At 41.6% G+C, this 21,076-nt stretch overlaps 1 protein-coding gene across 1 annotated transcript in view; it reads right to left on the bottom strand.

Annotated features, from left to right (window-relative positions):
• Positions 1–12,529: 12,529 nt before the first annotated feature.
• Positions 12,530–21,076, bottom strand: part of cnpy3 (canopy FGF signaling regulator 3) — an 11,944-nt gene continuing 3,397 nt past the window's right edge. The window contains exons 2-6 of the mRNA XM_050067942.1: positions 20,120–20,246; positions 18,003–18,099; positions 16,912–17,034; positions 16,036–16,153; positions 12,530–15,916 (exon numbers count right to left, since the gene is read on the bottom strand). Of these exons, the coding sequence (XP_049923899.1) occupies positions 15,642–15,916; positions 16,036–16,153; positions 16,912–17,034; positions 18,003–18,099; positions 20,120–20,246 (740 nt within the window). The 3' untranslated portion in view covers positions 12,530–15,641. The remainder of the gene's footprint in view (positions 15,917–16,035; positions 16,154–16,911; positions 17,035–18,002; positions 18,100–20,119; positions 20,247–21,076) is intronic.

Raw genomic sequence — 21,076 nt, 5'->3', positions numbered from 1 at the left:
TGACGAGGCGCTGAGTGCTGCACTTTGTTTTTCCTGGTTGCCGAAAGTTGGAAAATGTTCGACTTTGGGTAAAGCGCTGCACTCGTCTCTCACCCTTCATACCCAGCCATCCAATCACAGTGGAGGAGGGATGGGAAAAATAGCCTTGCACCGAGACCAACCGTCACATCTTACATGTACAGGTGCTGAACAAAAACAACGCAGGAGAAATATGTAAATATACTGTAGGCTGTATATTAGTATATGTTTCCTCGCCCACAAAATCTCTTGAAACCACAAAGACTAGAACTTGTGTTTGAGGCGGATCATCAGGGATTAATAATAAAATTTAAATAAAATTTAATGTCAGTGCTTTCTAAAAGGAGTCTGTGTTTAAGTACATGGGATTTTCTGCTTTATTTTTTTACTATGCTATCGACTTGGACTTTGAGAATCATTCAATTTTACTGGTATTGCTATTGACTACTTAATTTCTGCTCTTGTGACAAGCCGATAAGTTACAGGTACAAAGTGAATTTTTCCCGCTGGTATGAGGAAGTTACTGAAAATGCAATACATTTATCAGGGAGACACCGTCGCATTGTTTTAGCAGTGCTGTTCTTCATAACAAAAACAGGTCTCCACAACAAGATATGGATATATTCAGCACTGTTTTGGTCTGTGGGTCAGTTTTAGGGATTGTAGAGAGAAAGGATGTAGCCCAGTAGTACAATGTACTCACCCCTATTCAAAAACTACATTAGATTAATTTAGAGATACGAACTTTGTGAGTCCGAAATAAAGAAACAATCCAAACTACCTAACACGATGTGACGTCAAGAGATTGATTATTACTGCCCCTTTAAACACAACGTTAACACTGTTTGCTCCAAAAACAATCTCAGTAATGGCTCTGTCTAATTGGCTAAATTGGATTGTGATAGATGTGTCTGTCCAGGAAATGTCGAGGATAAACTTCCTCTCAGTTGAAGTAAGAGTTCATCTGTGGGAGACGGATGTGTCATCAGCTCTGCTACACATGTAGACAGGCATCATTCAGTCCGATTCACCAAACTTAAAAGCAACCAAATGTCACCTCGTCCCGGTCTTTTGCTCCTTCTGAAAGGACAACAAATGCGGCGTAAATGCAGAACGAATGCGGTGTAAATGCATGCAGTGTTGCTGCTCCGCTCCACCTGATGTATTTTTGGCCGCGGCTGTGTCCCAGTTGTGTGCGGCTCCTTGGTGTTGGGGAGGCAGGTGAAGGGTGTCTGGTGACAAAATGCCTGGTGTGTAGCCTATTTTCCGGGTTTTGACCTTCCCTGAATACACCGCTGTGAGGAGAACGAAGATGAATTGGAGCTCCGAGGCTGTCCACTCGGAGAAGAAAAAAAACAAGAGAAAAGACTAACTGATGGATATTAGTCTCATTTTCTCTTTCTATTTGCCTGTTTCTCTGCCGTCCCTGTTGCTGTTGCATTTCTCTCTCCGTCTCTTTCTCCCTTGATCAGAGTAATGGAGTGTTCGAGGTCAGCTCAAGGTTCACAGCGAGGTTTTGGACAAACAGTGCAGATTGTCTGTTGTTTAACCTGCGCGACATGGAAACACAACACGCCACCGCCAAACAAAATAGGAAAATGGATTACAGTTAACGCAGAAGCAGAGAAGGATTTGATTTTAACCTCTACAGCTCCAGACGTGATGGTGTTTGTTTTTCCAGGTCATCGAGGGTTAGAAATCTTATCTTTGTCTCAGTGCACACATCTCCTTCATTTTACTCCTCTCTCCAACTCTCAAAGGTTTCCTCTCGCTGTTGTAATTTCTATCACCTCCTGTTTCTCCTTTCACTGTCTCGTCCCTCAGTGTCACGTTCAGGTCACATCAGAAGAGGCCGGGGAGCAGGGTGACATTTCGTTGCTACAGCCTGAAAGTGTTAATGTGAGTGACTCTGAAGGAAGTCAACTCGTCAAAGATAATAGTTACGACAGCATTCGTGAAAGTATTATTATGAGGCTGCTACAAACAAATTTTTAAAATTTGGAATGAGAGGTATCATTGGGGTTTTTACAAGAAAACGCAGGGATGCAGCTGCAAAAAATATCTCCAAAATATCTAATCAGATTGCTACAGTATTAGCTGAGCAGTGTTCTGTGGCGGCAATGGTTCAAGAACAGCTGATAAGTTTTTGAGATGACACTGGACCCAGTACCAGCACCCTGTTCCCATTAAAGGAGCACCTGTTTTCCCTATTCAACTTTACATATTAATCATTATTAGCGCCCATGCCTACTTCTGCCTTACACAGTTTGTGTGATGCTGAGCAGCTTTTGCATCACTTCTTTAAGTCCCTCCAGTTTTCAATACAGTGATTAGCGCTGCCAACACTGACGCGTCCATTTTTTTTGTTAATTAGAAATATTTAACACGTTAGAAAAAGTTAGTGTTGGGCATGTTCCTCTCAAAATGTAATGTATTACATATAACGAGTTACCTTCCATTAAAAGCAATTAGTTATGTCACATCATTACTCTGTGAAGTTTTGCGTTACTTTGATCAAAATGACGTCTGACAAACGAATAGGCAAACATCCTTTACATGGCGGGTCAGCAGACGATCAAAGTCTGATAATAATGATATAGATACATATTTTTGGGCCTATAACATGAAGCATAATAAACAAATATTGAGGTTAGCACAACAAAGGCAATGGCTTGCGAGCTAGTAACCATGACAAGCGCAAGTTCAAACGCCAGAGCTGGAGGACCTGTTTGCCAGTTCCCGGTGTGCTGGTCAGCTATAGCATCATCAGAGAGAGTTATGCATAAGAACGGGACTGTGTATGGAAACATATCCAACATACACTAGTGTTGTCAGGGTACCAAAATTGGGACCCACGGTACGATACCAGTGAAAGTATCACGGCTCTGAGTAGTATCAGGATACCACAGCAAAAATGAGGCAGATGTGCCTTTTGTCATTTATGAAAAGATGAATCACTTTTCTATAATACATCAATGATATTTCAATGGAATAAATTACTTATTGACTTATTCATACTTCAAAAACAGCATCAATAAGTGATTAACATAGGGGGGATCAAAATAAAATAAATAAATGAAATAAGAATCAACCAGCCACCCTCGTCCCCTGACAAGTTAAGAACAGTCCCTAAAGTGCGGTGAGGTTTGTGGACCGTTACCTGCCACAAAGAGAGAAATGTGAACGGCTCGTTTCTCCTACCTACCATACCTGTGTGCCGCCACGGCTCGGCTGTTCAGGTACTCCCAAAATCCTGTGGGAAACACTGATATGTACCGTGGTGTTGAAGTACCGCGGTCTACCGTTGGTACCAGTATACTGTGCAACACTAACATACTAACGCCACCCAGGCCACGTGTGCCGATCACCAGGACGAGGAAAAAGGCCAGCTCCTTATCCCTGCTGCTTTCTCAGGGGATACGCTGTAGGTATATGAATGGAAACATACTGGATATGACAGCGCACATGATCACCAGCTCTCTTAAAAGGAGGTTTTCTCTGGTGGCACACTGGCCGCAGTGGAGCCGTGTGGATGAATAGAAAATTCAAAAAATAATCTGTTCATTTCAGGTGGTTACGCATTACATGATATTGTAGCTCGATGTAATAATATCACCCGAAATCCTGTTGGTAACATGTTATATTCCTTAGTTACTGCTAAAAAGTAATATATTACTGTGACGCCTTACTTTTGTAACACGTTACCATCAACACTGCCTATTATTCTAGTATGCCATGAGAGACAGCAGGTCTGTGGCATGTCATGGTTGTATGCATACACACACATATATATAATTTACTAGACGTCACTGTGTGCTTGTTTCATGGGACAGAAAATCATTGCAGAGGGCGTGTGAGAGACGGAAAGAAAGGTAAGCTTGTACATCACACACACACACACACACACACACACACACACACACACACACACACACACAGGTGGAACAGATAATACCAGATGAAGATTGAAATGGGAGGAAGAATCAATATTTCCATTCAAACGTCTGTTTCATTTTCTCCAGATTAGAGGAGACCGTTTCTCTCTGCTCCATCACCGACCGACCAACATCCACAACACTGACACTGTGTGTACGCGCCTCTGTGTGTGTGTGTGTGTGTGGCTATGAAACCCCGCGTCCTCACAGGGATGAAAAAAGGTGAAGACAAGGGACACATGAAGCCACTGACGGCTCTCCGTAGGCGACATAAATGTGAGCGTGCTCGTCCACATTTTGTCTCTCTACATCCAATTTCCACCGTCCACAGTGTCCAAATAAACTGTCAACCCTGGACCGGCTGATAAAGAGTGTGCGTGTGTGTGTGTGTGTGTGTGTCACAATATTTGTCCTGTGTTATTGGAGCTCTGAGGCCACAGAGTCTTCTATAAACATCCAGCTGTGAATTATTCAACAAATAAACAACATCTAACACCTCACACACACACACACACACACACACACACACACACACACACACACACAAATATAAAAGTGTGTGGATTTGATTGTTGAAAGGAGAAAAAAGGCTGATGGATTGAATTCACTTCACACACACACACACACACTCAGAGGCCATTTCATTTTGTCTCATCTTAAGTGGATTTGGCTGTTGGTCAGTTCAGTGGAAGGTGAAACAAAACCTGCTGTGACATCCAATAACAGGGCGACACCTACAGTCAGATTACAGGTACTGCACTGGATCTACCTGCTCTGCTCACACTGTCAAGGTGTGTGTGTGTGTGTGTGTGTGTGTGTGTGTGTGTTACATCACCATCGGCATGTGATGTAATAAAAGATTTCTTTTTTTTCTTTTCTTACATTTCAAGTATTAAAATGAGTATTATCAAATTAAAGAATCTGAGTGCACAGATTACTCATTCACAGTCGTGGTTACTCAAAATCTATCAGGCCTGTAACTAATGTTCACTAAATTAGGTCACTGGTTCCCAATATGGGGGTCCTGACTCCTACTAGGGGTCACCAAAGCTTCATGGGCCGTCTCAAGGCCTTCTTGATTTAAGGGTCAGTGACAAATAAGGGCTGGCAAGATGAGCATTCAGAAATATCTTAAAAAATAGTTTTCAAAGCATGCATCAGATTTGTTAAAATGTACATTCGGTATTTTTGTTGGTTTTATGTCATTTGAAATGACATTTGCACCATTTTTTTTAATCAAAAGTAAGACTGAATGCTATTGAAAATGTCAAATGGTGTAACCACGAAAGAACGATAAATATTATATATTTGATCCACCTACAGTAGATTTAAGTGTTCTAATGAGAAATGAATTTATTTTAAAAGCATAAATTGAAATAAGATATTTTTGGAGTATTTTCAGTAATTCTGATAAGGGATAATGTCACCTGACAAAGCTCTGCTACTGATATATTTGAAATCTTTCCCTCTCTTTTTCTCCTTCGACAACAAAGAATAAAAGGAAAAATAAAGCTCATAAGAAATTGTCTGTAAAAACAATTACCTGGCTGTGGTTGTGTGTGTGTGTGTGTGTGTGTGTGTGTGTGTGTGTCTATGACGAACCACTTTTTCCTTGTTAGAAACTGGCATCTAATGGGGAAAATCGATTTTATTTATTTAGTTTGATTTTAGTTTTCTATAAATGTATCATATATTGTCATGAAATAGCAGAAATGTAAATAATTGTATTTTACAGACAGAAATTTTAATGTTTGAGTAACACCTCTATTTTAAATGAATTATTTTAAATAAGTATTCTATTTTCAAAAGTAGTTTTTTTTATAATACATCTTTAATTAGCATCATAAACTGCTGATATTTGACATAATTGCCTATAACAGAAAGGCCCTTAATAGGAGTCAAATGGTGTAACCGGTTACACCATTTGACATTTCATTTTAAAATCAAATTTGACAGGCATTACCAGGCCTGGAATTTTGTAGTTTTAGGGGTAAGGCCACTTGGCCTTTCGTGTTGTCAATTTTTTGAGGGCAGCAAGGCCATAAAATAAAACAATGATTTTAAGTCCACATCCATAATGACCATACTACTATATGTTGAATTTCCTATCTTATTTGTTTACTAATTTATCACACTAGGCTTGTTCGAGATGAGCCAGGCCTGCGCAGATGATCAGCACACAATGCATCCCGGTTAGTTTTGTGTCCGACTTCATCCCGACTTGCTCGGACGTATTACAAAAATGGACAGCAATAAAATCGCGAAAGCGAGGTGTCCGCAGTTTCTGATGAAGTCTCCTGGTTGGCTGGTGATAGACTGGTGTCAAACTGTCGTTATAGCTGGTCCGAGCGTTTCATGCCAGGCTCGAATCAAACCCGCCACTGGTGACGTACGCATCGTCTCATTTGATGTTGCTCAGTAAGAATCCAGAATGTCATCGCATTTTTTTTTCCCAATAGACGCAGGTGTCAAAGCCGTGTTGACAGGAAAGAGGCAGAGGAGAAAACCGCAAAATAACCTGGGGCAGTGCGGGCGGGGCATCAAGGCCACTGTGGCCTTAGGGCAGATATTTTTTTCAAGGGCACAAGGCTAAATTGCGAGGGCACGAGGGCCATGGCCCTTGTGGCCCTCGTGAAATTCCTGCCCTGGGCAAAGCACATGGCCTTGGTCTCAATATTTCAAACATAGATTTTAAAGTAAATATTCATTTTTATTATTCTTATGAATTATTAATATTTTTCTAGTTACCAAACCTGACCAGAGTCTAAAAACGTCAATTTATGAGTGTACCTTTATTTAATATAAAAAATAAATAATATAAGATCATACCAAACTAGTTGACATGGCGTTTTATTGAGAATTTTAGTGTTTATAAGCAAGGTTAATTATTTGGTGCACATTTTTATGGTTACACCACTTAGACATTTTTGCCATTATCCTCTAATACTGGATTCACACAAAAAGAAAGTTTGTAAGTTAATCATACATTTATTTTCAAATTTTCACCCTTTTAAATTTGACTAAACCATATGGACACAAAAAAAGTAGCGTCACGTCACTGACCCTTAAAGAGTTGTAAGAAACTTTATACAGTAATATATACAGTAGGCCTACAACTCAGGATTTCATTCAGCTATATGAAGAAAACTAATTGAAACTGGTATTAATCCAGAAATCACCACTGTGGTTTGTGTCGTTTTGAAGCCTTGAGTTCAGCATTTCAGCCATCGCTATCTTGGTGTTTTGGAGCCAGAAGAGGCCATCTTTGGACGAGAAGTTTGAGCTAAGGAAGAGTGAGGGGGGGATCCGACTGAGAAGCCAAGGACACTATCAGTAGACAGCCTGTCACTCAAAGCAGCCTTGTCTTAAAATATGAACTGCAGCTTTTGGCGCTTGCACACTGGCTTCATTTGTCAGCCTCCGAGGTTGCCGCTTAATCCAGATATTAGCTTTAAAGAAATCTCAGAGGATAAGGGCCCGGTGAACACCTGAACACAAGCTCTATTCACAGAGCCCTCCAAGAAGGTGAACTCCTTCTCTGATGTACCCAGTGAAACCAGGAGCAGCACTTACACTCACATGTAAGACGATAGCACCACTAACCTCCTTTTCCTCTGAAAACAATGACAAAAGTGATGATGAAATAACCCCAGAAAAGAAAACTGCATTCAAGAGAAGAGGGAAGAGACAGAAGAGGAAGCCAGGACAGAGAAGCAGAGAGGAAAAGGTAAATGATTGCATCCATAGCACTCAACAACCTCCTCAATACTAACACTCTCATTTAGGGAAAGGGTGAGAACAAGGCAGGCGAAAGAGCCCCCAAACCTCTCAATCGGCCCCTGACAGCAGTGTAACAGCCTGGTGGCACAGCAGCCAACTAACAACAGACCAACACATCTGGCAGATGCAGCAACATCAACACACCCACTGTAGTCTGGAGCACAGAGACATCAGCACACACTACCAGGGCTGCAACTAATTACTATTTTCACTATCAATTAATATTTCATTAATATCATTTAAGGTTTCTGTTGATTACAATTGATTAATCGACTAAACACAGGGGTGTAAACTAACTAAAACATTTACTTATTATAAGGGTTTGAAAAGTACTTGTCCTTGGGTATTCTCTCATTTTATTCCACTACATTTTGGAGAGAAAATATTGCACCTACTGTTCATTAGGGCTGCAACTAACTATTATTTTCATTGTCGACTAATCTGTTGATTATTTCAATTATTTTCAATGTCGGCCTGTCTCTCCCAAACCCAAAATTATGTCATCTCATGTCTTGTTTCGTACTCACGCCAAAGGGTTTTAGTTCACTGTCATGGGAGAATATAAAACTGCCAATATCTGAACACAAGTAGCTGCAATAAGAGTATTTTGGGGTACTTTATAGTACTTTTCTATGAAAAATGACTCGGACTGATTAGTCGACTACTTAAATAGTCACCGATTATTTCAATAGTCGATTAGTCATCGATTAGTCGACTAATCGTTGCAGCCCTACTAGCCTATACATTAATTCACAGCTTTAGTTACTAGCTATTTTCCAGGCTCGGATTAATACTAAATATAAAATCAACTGCTACATTATAAACGCCTATTGTTATACATTATTACAAGGGGTGGGGGATGAGAGCCTCCGTCTGTTTCTGATTTTTTGCCTGGCATAGGTTAGGCAGGGGTCTCGTAGGCCCGTCAAGCCGCCGTGCGGAAGGGTCTCGTTGGCACGGCAACTCGCCGGGCGGGGGGTCTCGTTGGCACGGCGGCTTGCCGGGCCTATGCCAGGCATTGTAGGGGAAACACTGCGACTATCGATCAAAATTATTTGTGATCGATCAAAAGCCTTAACAATCAATCATCGATAATCGAAAATTGATGCCCATCCCTAATGTTAACATTTGGTAGCCTACTAGAATAATATAATCAGCTTCTTTTTCAGTTTACTATTTACATTTTGCTGCAATAAAACTGAAGCGAGATGAACAGACTAACTATTTTGTTGTTTTGTCTTGTCGTGATCTGACAATTTGGTCACATTTAATCACATGATCTCCAACACATGCTAAACATGACTTGAACACCTGTGTGCAATATCCTGATGAAGACGAAATGCGTTGATATCCCCGTTTTAATAAAGGATTTTTACACAACCCCAGAGTGCCTCGGACTCTTAGTTTGGACTACCTTTTGTTACATTTTTGATATCTCTGTTTACGAATAGGACAGTCCTTCTTCTTTTTTATACATCAATTTTTTCCTTGACCACGAAGAGCACCTGTGTGTTTTTTTGATTGCTTTTATTCTGACCCAGGGCAGCACTCACTTTTTTCTTTTGTTTAACTAACTATTTTATTCGATGAAACTCTTCCTTTGGGGACATAATTTGCAATTAAAAAAAGTAAATATATTGCAATTATTGCAATATAATTTATCGCAATACTCAGCATATCACAACACGTTTAAAATCGCAATAATACTGTATCGTGACTTTGCTACCCGTAGTTGTTCCTACTAGTGCCACGAGATTTATAATGACAATTATATTGCAATATTTTCAGGCTATATCTCGATACACAATATATGTCTTGATATCTTTAAATCTCAAAAGCATTTCATTAATGCTTGGACTGGGAGACAAAAGCAACTGTAACAATATTTCTTGCAAATACCTGCAAACAGTTGTTTTGTATGTTGTTTTTCTGGTAAGTGGATAAATTCGCATCACCTTATTGTAATGCAGCCTTTAAACCGAGGGTAAACACCATCTATGCCATATCACGATACGATATTAAAAACCTAAGACGATATGTAGTCTTATATCTCGATAATGATATTTGCCCAACTTTATTCTTTTTCTGCAACATCAAATTCGTGTAGACATTAATCTACTAACATAATGTGTATTTTTCTGAAATGATTTGGCATTACACGTACATTAATTTTTTATTCTGATGCCAATATTGAGGTACTTAGGCTTAATTAAGATGTTAAACATAAGACTTTTAATTGTAAGAGTGTTTGTACACTGTAGGATCGCCATTTTTACTCAAATAAAACACCCATACACTTAAAAGTTTCAGCTCTGATGTCTGTAACGACACTATGCCCCCCAAATGATGTTAAATATCTTACCTTTGCTGTCCGCACCGTGCCGGTGGTCCAGTGATTCAGCAGGGATGTCCCGATGCTAGCTCCCAAAAGAGCCGTTAAGGAAACACTAATATCGGGATAAATAGTAGCAGTAGTCACCGGTGCAGGTGTCCGGTCCGTCAACAGCTCCTAGAAAGTCCCTCCTCTGTGGTCTGTTTACAAACCGCCATGTTAGCACAGCCATGTTGGGTGTGGCGTCCTCCTCAGCTGCTGTTAGCAGGTGCTAGCAGACTGGTTTGAGGCTAACGTTAATTAGCAGCCATGTTTGTCCGCGTTAGCTAACGTTAGCCGGAACAAAAAACGCGGGAGCAGGTGTATCTCCGAGAATGACGGCGGAAGTTGAAGTCTTCTTATTTTCCTCGCGACATCATCCTGTTATCAACTTAATAAAAGTGTTTCCATATATTTGGGCTCCATTAAAAGCAGTTGCGATAGTTTTAAACTGGCTTTCCTGCACAGCCGCTGAGCGACGACTGGTGAGCACAGTGGGCGGGTGAACAGCTGACCTTCGACCCTTCGATAGGCCACGCCCCCCTTAGTTACAGTTGCTAGGCGCGCCTGTTCCAAACGTTCCACAGCTTCCAAACGCATCCAGTATTTTGAGTTCATGATTTCATTTACAGGAGATGAAAATAGTTTCCTTTTTTAAAAAGAAATTCTGGCTAAAAAGGCAACTGTTCATGGCCAGTTTTATCGACTGTGTCTAACTCGCAAACATTAACTAGCAACAGCTCTGATTATTTTATAAAGTCTATAGAGTCCCCTTCAGTACCTCACACCACTACTAAATAAATAAATAAATATATTCTGACTTGTCACCAACCAAACTTTGTAAACTAGTAAAAGTATTTTTACATCTCGATCACACAGAAAGTGGTTTAGCAGCTGGAGGCAGCTTTTTATCATTTTTTTTTAAATGAGAATGAAGCTTTTTGACCCGAGTTTTTGCATTGCAATGCGCCTCGCGTTTCCGCGCTCTGGGTGCCCGGCGATTTTTGCTGAAGCACTCTCTCACTCGTCGAGTTGAAAAAACTTCAACTCAAAGCAGAAAAACGGCCCATGTCATCTTTTTTCCCATTGTCCAATCGGATGATTTGAGATGCAGGCCTTCTGTGGTGGTCACGACAATGGAGGAGAAACTGGTGGTAGTGGTTGCTGGATACCCAGTGCTATACAGCTCAACAATATACTCCTCTTGTTACTCTATCAGGCACTGGTTTTGCTGGTTTGGTTTGGCCATGGTTATCTGCTGGAAAACGGCGGACTGCCCCCTCTGGGTTGGGAGACAGTTCCTGCCTCAAGCGAGGGAGTTCAAGTATCTCAAGGTCTTGTTGACAAGTGAGGGTAGGATGGAGCGGAGGCGCTGCACCGGCCCGTCGTGGTGAAGAGAGAGCTGAGCCACAAGGCAAAGCTTTCGATTTACTGGTCCATCCACGTCCCAACCCTCACCTATGGTCATGAGCTCTAGGTAGTGACCGAAAGAATGAGATTGCAGATACAAGTGGCCGAAATGAGTTTCCTCCGTGGAGTGTCTGGGCTCAGCCTTAGAGATAGGGTGAAGAGCTTGGAGTAGAGCCCCTGCTCCTTCACGTTGAAAGGGGTCAGCTGAGGTGGTTCAGGCATCTGATCGGTTGGGCGCCTCCTGTTAGAGGTGTTCCAGGCACGTCCCACTGGTAGGAGGCCCCGGGGAAGACCCAGAACACACTGGAGGGATTACATATCTCGTCTGGCCTAGGAACGCCTTGTGGTCCCCCAGGAGGAGCTGGAAAGCATTGGGAAGAGGGATGTCTGGGGTGCTTTGCCTGGTCTGCTGCCCCCGCAACCCGACCCCTGGATGGTTTTGCTTTTGTTCCTTGAAAACACTTCTTATCTTGTATATTTGTATATTTTGCCAGATATTTAATATTTTATTGTTTCTAAAACTGGGTCCCGTAAGTGACCTTGACCCGGGGAACCCACTGGTTGTTCTGGTTGTGAAAGTGTGGTTACTGTCCTTGGTGGTATCATAATTTGAAGCACTCCCTGGCACAATTTCCTTCAGACTAAATAAAGTTCTATTGAATTGAATTAAATTTTTAAAAAAAATCTGATCTAATAATCAGACTGTCAGGCCTGAAAAACATGAATTAGCCTATTAAAAAAAAAAAAACTTTTTTTTTTTTTTTACTGCAACAAATATTGCTAGGAAAGATGAAGTGTTGACAGAGGGTCTCTAGAACTCTGCCTCCCTCTTGTGGTCTGAATTGTACATTACACCCACATGGTTACTTGACTGCAGACTATCTAGATAATTTATTGTGACTATATTGTTTTGATGTCAAAGCTCTCCTTTGACACAGTAGTAGAAATTGAGTTTCACATTCATAATCATCAATAACTTCATAACATCCATTTTAAACCTGGAAATGATCGAAGCTTTCAGAGTGTTCAACCTGTGTTTATTGATCCACTGATGTGTCTGCTCATGGTTTCATAAAGCGACTCAGATACAACACAGCCAGGATTTTACTTCAGAATAGAAATCTGTAAAAACACACACACATTTGAAAAACACACACACACACACACACACACACAAACCTTCATCGTCAGCTTTGAAGTCGACAAACTCACACAAACACACCTTAAATAGCAGCTGTTGTGCAGCAAAAACAAGCAAAGACAAAATAATTAATGGAAATCAAACTATTACAGAAACACAAATCACCTACATTAAAAAAACGTACCTCACATGTTGTATTTACTCATTAAAGGGGAATGTCACTGAATCTGAGACCTCAAGATCACATTTCTACATGAACAAACAAAAACAAGGGAACAAGAAAACGCAGTAATCTGTCGTGCATCACTTGAGATGGATTAAAGGTCAGTTTGTTCCATTTTTAAATATTACAATATTAAAAATACTGGAAGGAAAATCAATTCTCCATGTGGATAAATTTGTTTTATACACCAGTAGCGTGGTGACTGTCTCAGGAAACTCAATCCGAGCATTTCAAAAAGGTCCTTAAAAAATAAATTAACTTAAAACAAATTATTTAAAGGTCCTGTTTCCAGTTGGAATGAATATTTCAGTAAATACAAGAGTTTTAAAAACAGCAGTAACATTATGAGGAGATACAGAGAGGAAGCCTCGCTGCTAGTCTACATTCAACTCAGAGAGAAAGACAGAAAAATTAAAGTCCGCGTTAGATGTGGAGCTCGGAGGATCGAGTTCTCCAAAATCATCTCAGCAAACTGATCACAGGTTTGAACTGGATGTTGGCGTACAGCCCTGTGAGACCCGGCAGGCTGTTAACACTGTCTCACAGAAGTTAGTGGTTGGTGTTTTTCAGAGCTGCAGCTGATACTTTTCTTCTAAATCAATAAATTATTTAGTTAATAAAATGTCAATAAATGGTGAAATAGCAAGTTCCCAGAGCCCAATGTGACGTCTTCAGATTCCGAAATTGTTACCTGTTAAACTGTTAATCGAATGATTGACTTATCATATCAGCATTACAATTTTCTGTAACTGATTATTTGGTTGACTTTAATTACAGGTTTGTGCAAGTCTGTTTATGACCTGTCTGTCTGACTGCTCCTGTTTCTTATCCTGTGGACTTAATTTGATGTCAACGCGCACCCAGATCTTGGCAATTAACTTGGAGAGTATAATGTTATCATAACTGATGGAAACAATCGACATTTGTACCAAAATAACACCAGAGTTAAAGTAAATTGGATCCAACTCTTAAATGAAAACTTGAACTGCAAAATGACCGTTTGTTTACAGCTACTCACTGCGTTACCTTGAATTCATGGAGAAAACTTTGGTTTACTTGCGTGCCTACATGGTGGACGGAGAATCCAAAAATTTGTATGTGGTGCCCATGTGGGTAGTAAATGGGCTAAAAAAACTGACCCTATATAGGATTGTCAACAGGTTCCATAATGGCCTCATGCAAGTTGCCAACATAATTTGGTTAAATCAAGTGGGCCCCACATAGGTTATGCCAGGGCTACCTGGGTACCAAGTGGGTATGGGCCATAAAGGAGCCCAGTTTGGTAAACCCACCCAAGTGGGCAACTGGCATAGGGCCAATTGTGAACCATATGACATGTAAGGTATCCTGGATACGCCGTGTCAAGTTCTGTCTGTCACATGCATTGTCTTCTTTCAAAATACACTTCTGTTTTCACAGGAAATTTAACATTTAAATACAGTCTCTTTCAAAATAAAGGCACTACGTCGGTACAACACTGTGAACTGATGTTTTTTTTCCCCCTTCAACAACAAAAACACATGGTTGGGTTAGGAAAAAGAACGGGGTTCGGCTTTAGGATCTTACAAGACGCGAACTCTCACCAGTGAAAGTTGGTGTTTGTTGGACCCATCCAGCACCCCTCCTGCCTGCCCCAGTTGGACTTTCACCGCCTTAACTTTTGTCCTTGTTTTGCTGCGTTTCTCCCTGATGCCACCGAGCGTCGTTAAACTTTAAAGCAACCAGCCGCATATCATGCCGATGTTAAAGGACGCCTTTTTTCGTTGGTTTCTGACACCACAAGCCACTGCCCAAGCGCCTGATTTTGATGACTTCGAGTGAGACCAGGGTCGACAATCCCATATAGAGCGTCACATCCATTTACGGCCAATGTGGGCCCCACAGACAAATGTTGGCTAGAAAGCTGGCAGCTGACGCTGAGCAGCTCAGCTGGAAAACGTAGGTTTGCCCAGTTGAAGTGGGCTGCAGAGGCTTCATAGGCAAGTCAACTACCAGGCTGCTTAAAGAATCGGGAATTCTAGACCAAGCCCTTCGTCAGGCCATCAAAGCCCTCTCTGGCTATGGATTAAGAGAGATGCCACTTGGGCCTCGAAATACCACCAACAGCGGGGTTTGAGGGAGTAAAAGCAAGGGGGGGGGGGGGGGGGTGCCAGGTGTTTTCTTTCTTATCTTTCTATCTACCTTTGCCATGTCTTTTGGCCTTTGGCTCCCACTTGGACCCCCAGGTGGCACTATTACTCTGACTCATAGTTTGAAGTATGTTCATCAAGGGATTGTAACATCTAGTCCTAAACTTCTTGGACACAGATGATTTAACAGAATATTGCAATTTTTAAACGTAGTCTCCTAAATAAATTTATCGAGAATGTTTGCTGTTTTTGGATTCTTTGATCACCGTAGAGACATGCGAGACAAACAAAGTTTCCTTTATGAAGTCAACGTTACACAGGGGGAGTAACTGACATACAGACGGTCATTTTGCGGTCAAGTAGTCCTTTAAGCAAAGATTAAAAAGTAAACCAAAGCAGACCTTTAAAACGCTACAGTTTGGATCACTGTTGATAAATGTTGATGATACGGCCGATTTCTCTCACACCCAGGAACTGCAACATGTTTCAGACACTTTAAAACCGTGTGTAACAGTACAAGATCTCATTTAGCAAAATCAGTGACTTGAACCAGATGTTTCGAGAAGCTGCAGACTGCTTTTACTAAGTTTTGAACCGGAGAGCTGATCCAGGTTCAGAGAGGAGCCAGGGTGCGTCACAGCTCTGTCTTCTGCCCGGACAGAGGCATCTGTGGCTGGATCTCCTCATCTGACGACGCCCCTCCGTCCGTCTTCTCCGCTGGAGCTTTGCTCTTTTTCTTCTTCTTCACCTTCTTTTCCTTCTTTTTCTTGGTCGCCTTCTCGCCCTCCGAGCCGCCGTCTCCGCCCTCTCCCTTCTTCCCCCCCTTCTTCTTTTTCTTCTTCTTCTTGTCCTCCGCGATGGCTGCCTGGTCTCCCTTCTTCCTTGAGGCCCACTCCTCATTCAGGCAGGCTGGGCAGAGAGAGGGAAACAGAAATGGTGAATGAAAGAGAAGAGTCAAAATAAACAAAAGGAAAACAAAAAGAGATTTAAGAGGGAAAAGGTAGAAGAAATAAAGACGTGTGTGTTACCCATGTCCTGTCCTTTGAGAACGTGTTTCTCACATAAGTAAGTGGTCAGGTCTTCCTCCTGGCTTCCTTTGTACCAGTCCTCAATCACGTCCTCATATTTCTCTATCAACGTATCACACTGAAACACAAGTTCCCAATGAATATCATTTACGAACACATTTCAGAAGGTTGTTTTGGTGATTCTGCAGCAGAATTCACTCCATAAAAGTAAAGCCCAGTTCAGACCAAAGATTCATGACGAGACGAGTTGAAACTTGTTTCGTCTCTCGTCGTGAATCTTTGGTCTGAACTGACCTTAAGTAAGTAAGTAAAGTCTATTTATAAAGCGCTTTTCACCGACGTAGGTCACAAAGCATTTCACAAGGGCAATATAGAAAGACAAAGTGACACTGTGAGCCACATCGTACCAAAACTATTTGCAAACACACAAGAAAAAAACATAAGAATTCACACTACTCAGCAACAATACATAAATTTGAAAAAGTCCCGCTCTAGTGCATATAGGTTATCCAAAGGCTTGTCATAAACCGGTGTGTCTTCAGCTGGCTTTTAAAAGAAACCAGAGTCAGCAGATTGTAAGAGAGCAGGCAGAGCATTCCAAAATTTAGGTGCTACTGCCGCAAAAGCTTGATCACCTTTTTTTTTTTGGCAGATGAACAAAGAAACTCAATTAGAAAATGTGTTTTTAGGTACAACTAATGAAATCTTGTTTGTTTATATTATTTTGCCCAGTTTTTCTTTGTAATTGTTCCTAAAACACATTTAAAAAAAAAAAAAAAAAAAAAAGATGTCAAAATCTCAGCAAAAAAACATAAATTTGGTTTAAAAATCCAGATTTTCAGTCATTTCAGTGAAACTCAGAGAATGTAGAAGCACCTGTTTTTTAAGGTCGGCCACTTCTGCCGAAGTCTCGTTCCACAGCTCGTAGGGAATATCCATCACCACGTTCACTCCTTTATTCACCAGACCATGAAGGGTGGAGAAGGTCTCTGACATGCCCTGTAGACAGACAGACAGACAGACAGACATGATGGTGCTGTCAACCAGGACACAAAAGTTCCAGAAGATTCCACCATCAGGCATTTCATTCACTGGCAGAGCTGGAGGGCTTTTATTATAGTGTGTGACGCCAAACTAACTTGTATCCTGAAACAGTTCATGTCAGTGTTAAGTTAGGCTGCCCCCTAAAGGTCAACCAAACGTTAGTCGACCGGAAAAGTCATAGGTGGGCAAGATTTCAGTGGTTGCTTAGCTGCAGAAAAAGACACACATGGGATATGGGGGGACGTCTAAAATCTACGCCTATGGCATCTGTCACCATGGTCGATGCGGTGTGTTCTACAATGTTGCCCCTCATCGCCCCCCATTTTGGCTAATTCAGCATATTAAATCAGCGCCAGTAACAGTGGAGTCCATGAGTGAATGAAATCACTCTGATTGGCAGCTCAGCTCAGCGCGCCAGAAGAGAAATGAAGTGAGGAAAGTAAACAAAGCGCTAAAGTCAAGCGGGAGTGCAACCAAAACAAACTTGTTTCATAAGGTAAGATTATTTTTCCTTAGCCATTGAGCAGAAATGTTTCCTGATGGTTTGTGTTGTTGTTCATTGGCGCACGGTACATATGCTCCGTTCTTTTATCACTGGATTGTGTTGTTAATGTGCTAACTTGCGTCAAGACGGTCTTCTGGTTTCCCTTGTTGAGGGACGATTATAGACGATTGCTGTCGGCTGGTGTGGAGAGTTATGTCCTCTCACGCAGTCACAGAACGTGTGCTGGTTGGGTGACCCCGTAGATTCAATGTGTTTCATTCAACCGTAAATAAATCACAAAAGGAAACTGTTCTTACATCTACTCGAAGAACTTAAATACAGCTTTGCCAAACAGCTAACATCACAGTGCAGCTGCACAACAGCCAAGTAAAATAACAGCAATAAATATCTGTGACAAAACACACACACACACACTGACCTTGGCGAAGCGGTTACTTCCAGTCCTCTCCTTGTGCAGATTGTACTCTAACAGCCTCTGACACACATTTTCAACAACCTCGATGAATCGCAGGTCTCTGTGGAGAGAGACAGAGAGAATATTCAGGGTTATCTGCAAGAGTTTCACGTTTAAACCTTCTGTCGGACATGTGAGCGCTGCATAGTTTGTTTATAGCCTGATGATAGAAGTGGTGTCATTTAAGATCATGTTGCTGAACTAAACTTGTAGGTATCATAAATGTTTGTTTGCCACAGAGCTTATTTTCTATAACGATCCACCAGGACCCAGAGCGATGTTAAAGGGTAACTCTGGTATTTTCTAACCTGGACCCGATTTTCTTATGTTTCTGTGTGTAAGTGACTCATGGCAGAAACAGTGTTTGAAACTGGTCCAGTGTTGAGTGAGACCGCTGCAGCTGGCAGCAGCGAAACAGGCTGCAGTGTGACCACATGGGGCAATTGTGCATCGTCAATGTACATCCACCAAAACTGTTTGTTTTTGTCACTGACAGGCTCAGATTGTTATTATAAGTGTGACGTGATTATGGAAAGGTTCCCTACAGAGATAGGCCATTTTTCAAAGCGTAAGATTATTTTTGTTGAACCAGAAACAGCCTCGTAATCACTATCACCGAACCCACCAGACTCCATTTAAAAAAGCAGTAATTTTATCGTCATACAACACACTTCATTGAAAGTCCACAAATACAAAATAAAACTCACAAAAGCCATCTTGATTTGTCTTTCAAGTGTTCCAACAATCACAAGCTCAGGTTTGGTTAAAATAAACCCTTAATTCACTCAGTTAGATGTTAAAATATGCTCCCTCCATACATGCTTAAATTACTGTTTATTTAAATGGAGTCTGGTGGGTTCATCAAAAAGGATCTTACTCGTTAACACAAAGGTTTATCTCTGTAAGGATCCTTCCCATTATTTTGTCAGATACGTGGCAGAAACAAACACTTGTAGTGGACATACATTGAGGGTGTGCAATTGCCCCAAGTGGTCACATTGCAGCCTGTTTCACTGCTGCAGGCTGCTGCCCTCTCTCTCAATACTGGACCAGTTTCGAAAAGTTCCTATTGGTCACTTAGGATGCATTCACACTGGCACTATTTGGTCCGCTTTAAACGAACCCTGGTCCGCTTCCAGGGATAGTTCGGTTTGTTTGGGGTGTTGTGAACGCTCATTCGAACTCTGGTGCGGACCAAACGAGCGAACCCTGGTCCGCTTGAAAACTGGGGTCTCGGTTCACTTGTGGGAAATGCAAACGGACTATCAAGCGAACCAAAGAGAGGAAGTGACGTAGAGCGCAGTGCATTTTGGGTAGAAAAAAAACAAAGCCAACAGCACGAACCGCAAGAAGCAGAGGTAAAAAAAGAAAAAGCTGGGGTCGTGGGGTCGAATAATCCTGGTCCTGGCCAATCAATGAGCCGGGTTTTCTTCTTCCTCGTGCTTTTTTTCTTCCTGGTCAGTGGTCGTTTCGGGCAATACTGCCCTCAAACGAGCAGCTGTTGTAACTGCGTGACGTTGCCCAGGCGGTTTGGTCCACTTTAGGTGGTGTGAAATTTTTCGGCAATCCCCGCCCAATCGAACCGAGTCCCCAGACTATCGTGGTGTGAATGCGCCCTTCGACACAAATGTGGGACAACAGGGTCCAGGATGAAAAATACCCTTACCCTTTAACTTCAACAAACGTCCTCCCAGCAGCACTCCATACAGCCACTGCAGGACGGAAACAAACGTGTCTACGTGTAACTGAATTTGAAACAATTCCACTGTCTAATAGTCCTGAATCTGGAAGAGTTTAAGACTTGTTCAGGCTCTCTTATCACACACACACAGCACCATTAACACCAGCTCTCCAGCTTCCTCGTTCTATAATGAGCTCCACCAAAGGAACTGAAACTGACCAAGTTCCTGTCCCCTGCTGCCTGAGTGAGTGTGTGTGTGTGAGAGAGAGATCCAGAACCATCCCAGCACACTCTGTCCGTCCTCAGACAGCAGGGATGGAGGTCTGAAACTAAGCTGAACTGTGTTCTGCTTTGACATACTGTCACATGTAAAACCATAACATACAGCACACACACTTACGACTTGACATATTTGATTGGCGGCGCCCCCTTGCTGTCTATGAAGCGGTAGTTCCTGTCGATGACCTCCTTGGTTTTCCCCGTCTCGTCGAACGCCGACTTCATCTCGATGCTGACAAACTTACACACTGGGGAGCAAGAGGCAAAGAGAGTGTTACTAAAAATAAAAGTTCTTCTGAACTGGGAATAAATATATCCTTCCTTAATCATGACACAACTTTGTAAAGTTGTCTTGATCATTCAGCGACTCTGCAGGTTGCCATTGGTCTGAATTCAGTGTCATCAGCTGATCGACATATATAAATATAGGCACATATACAGTACGTAGATGTGTAAATTATAGTATCTAAATGCCAGTAATGTGTTTTAAAAGCTGAATTAAAAACAGTGTCTGTGTTTTTTTCTGTTGCTGTTATGCTATGTTGTATTTTCACGGCTGCAGTATGGGTGATCTGTGAATGTCAATATACTCTCTACATATAGTGTGCCTAAAAGACTAAACATATGATCACAAAAAGAGTTTAAGTATTATATGTGGTGTAAAAAAACCCCACTGATGGTGGATTTTTGTAGCCTTCAAATTCCTCCATCGATATTGGCCTCAAAATCCCATCGCCTTCATCACATAAGGGAGCTGCCAAACTGTTTCATACTTTCTAAATTTCAAGGTTACAAGGCTCATGTATTTGGCATTTAACAATACAGGGCTGCACAATGAAATAGAGGTTGTAGCCCCTTCACGCTACACACATATAGCAAATATGTTTAAACATTCACCGTAAGACTTCAATTGGTAGACCAGGCTATCTTACTATATAATGACGAAAACTCTGTCTGTGTGTCTGTTCCACGTTTTTCTCCTCACTGACTTGGTCAATCCATGTGAAATTTGGCACAGTGGTAGAGGGTCATGGGAGGATGTGAATGAAGCAATGTTACATCAATTGGCCAAAGGGGG

The sequence above is a fragment of the Epinephelus moara genome, chromosome 17 (genome assembly GCF_006386435.1).
Source record: "Epinephelus moara isolate mb chromosome 17, YSFRI_EMoa_1.0, whole genome shotgun sequence".
In the NCBI taxonomy this organism is placed as follows: Eukaryota; Metazoa; Chordata; class Actinopteri; order Perciformes; family Serranidae; genus Epinephelus; species Epinephelus moara.
This window is presented reverse-complemented; position numbering and strand designations above follow the sequence as displayed.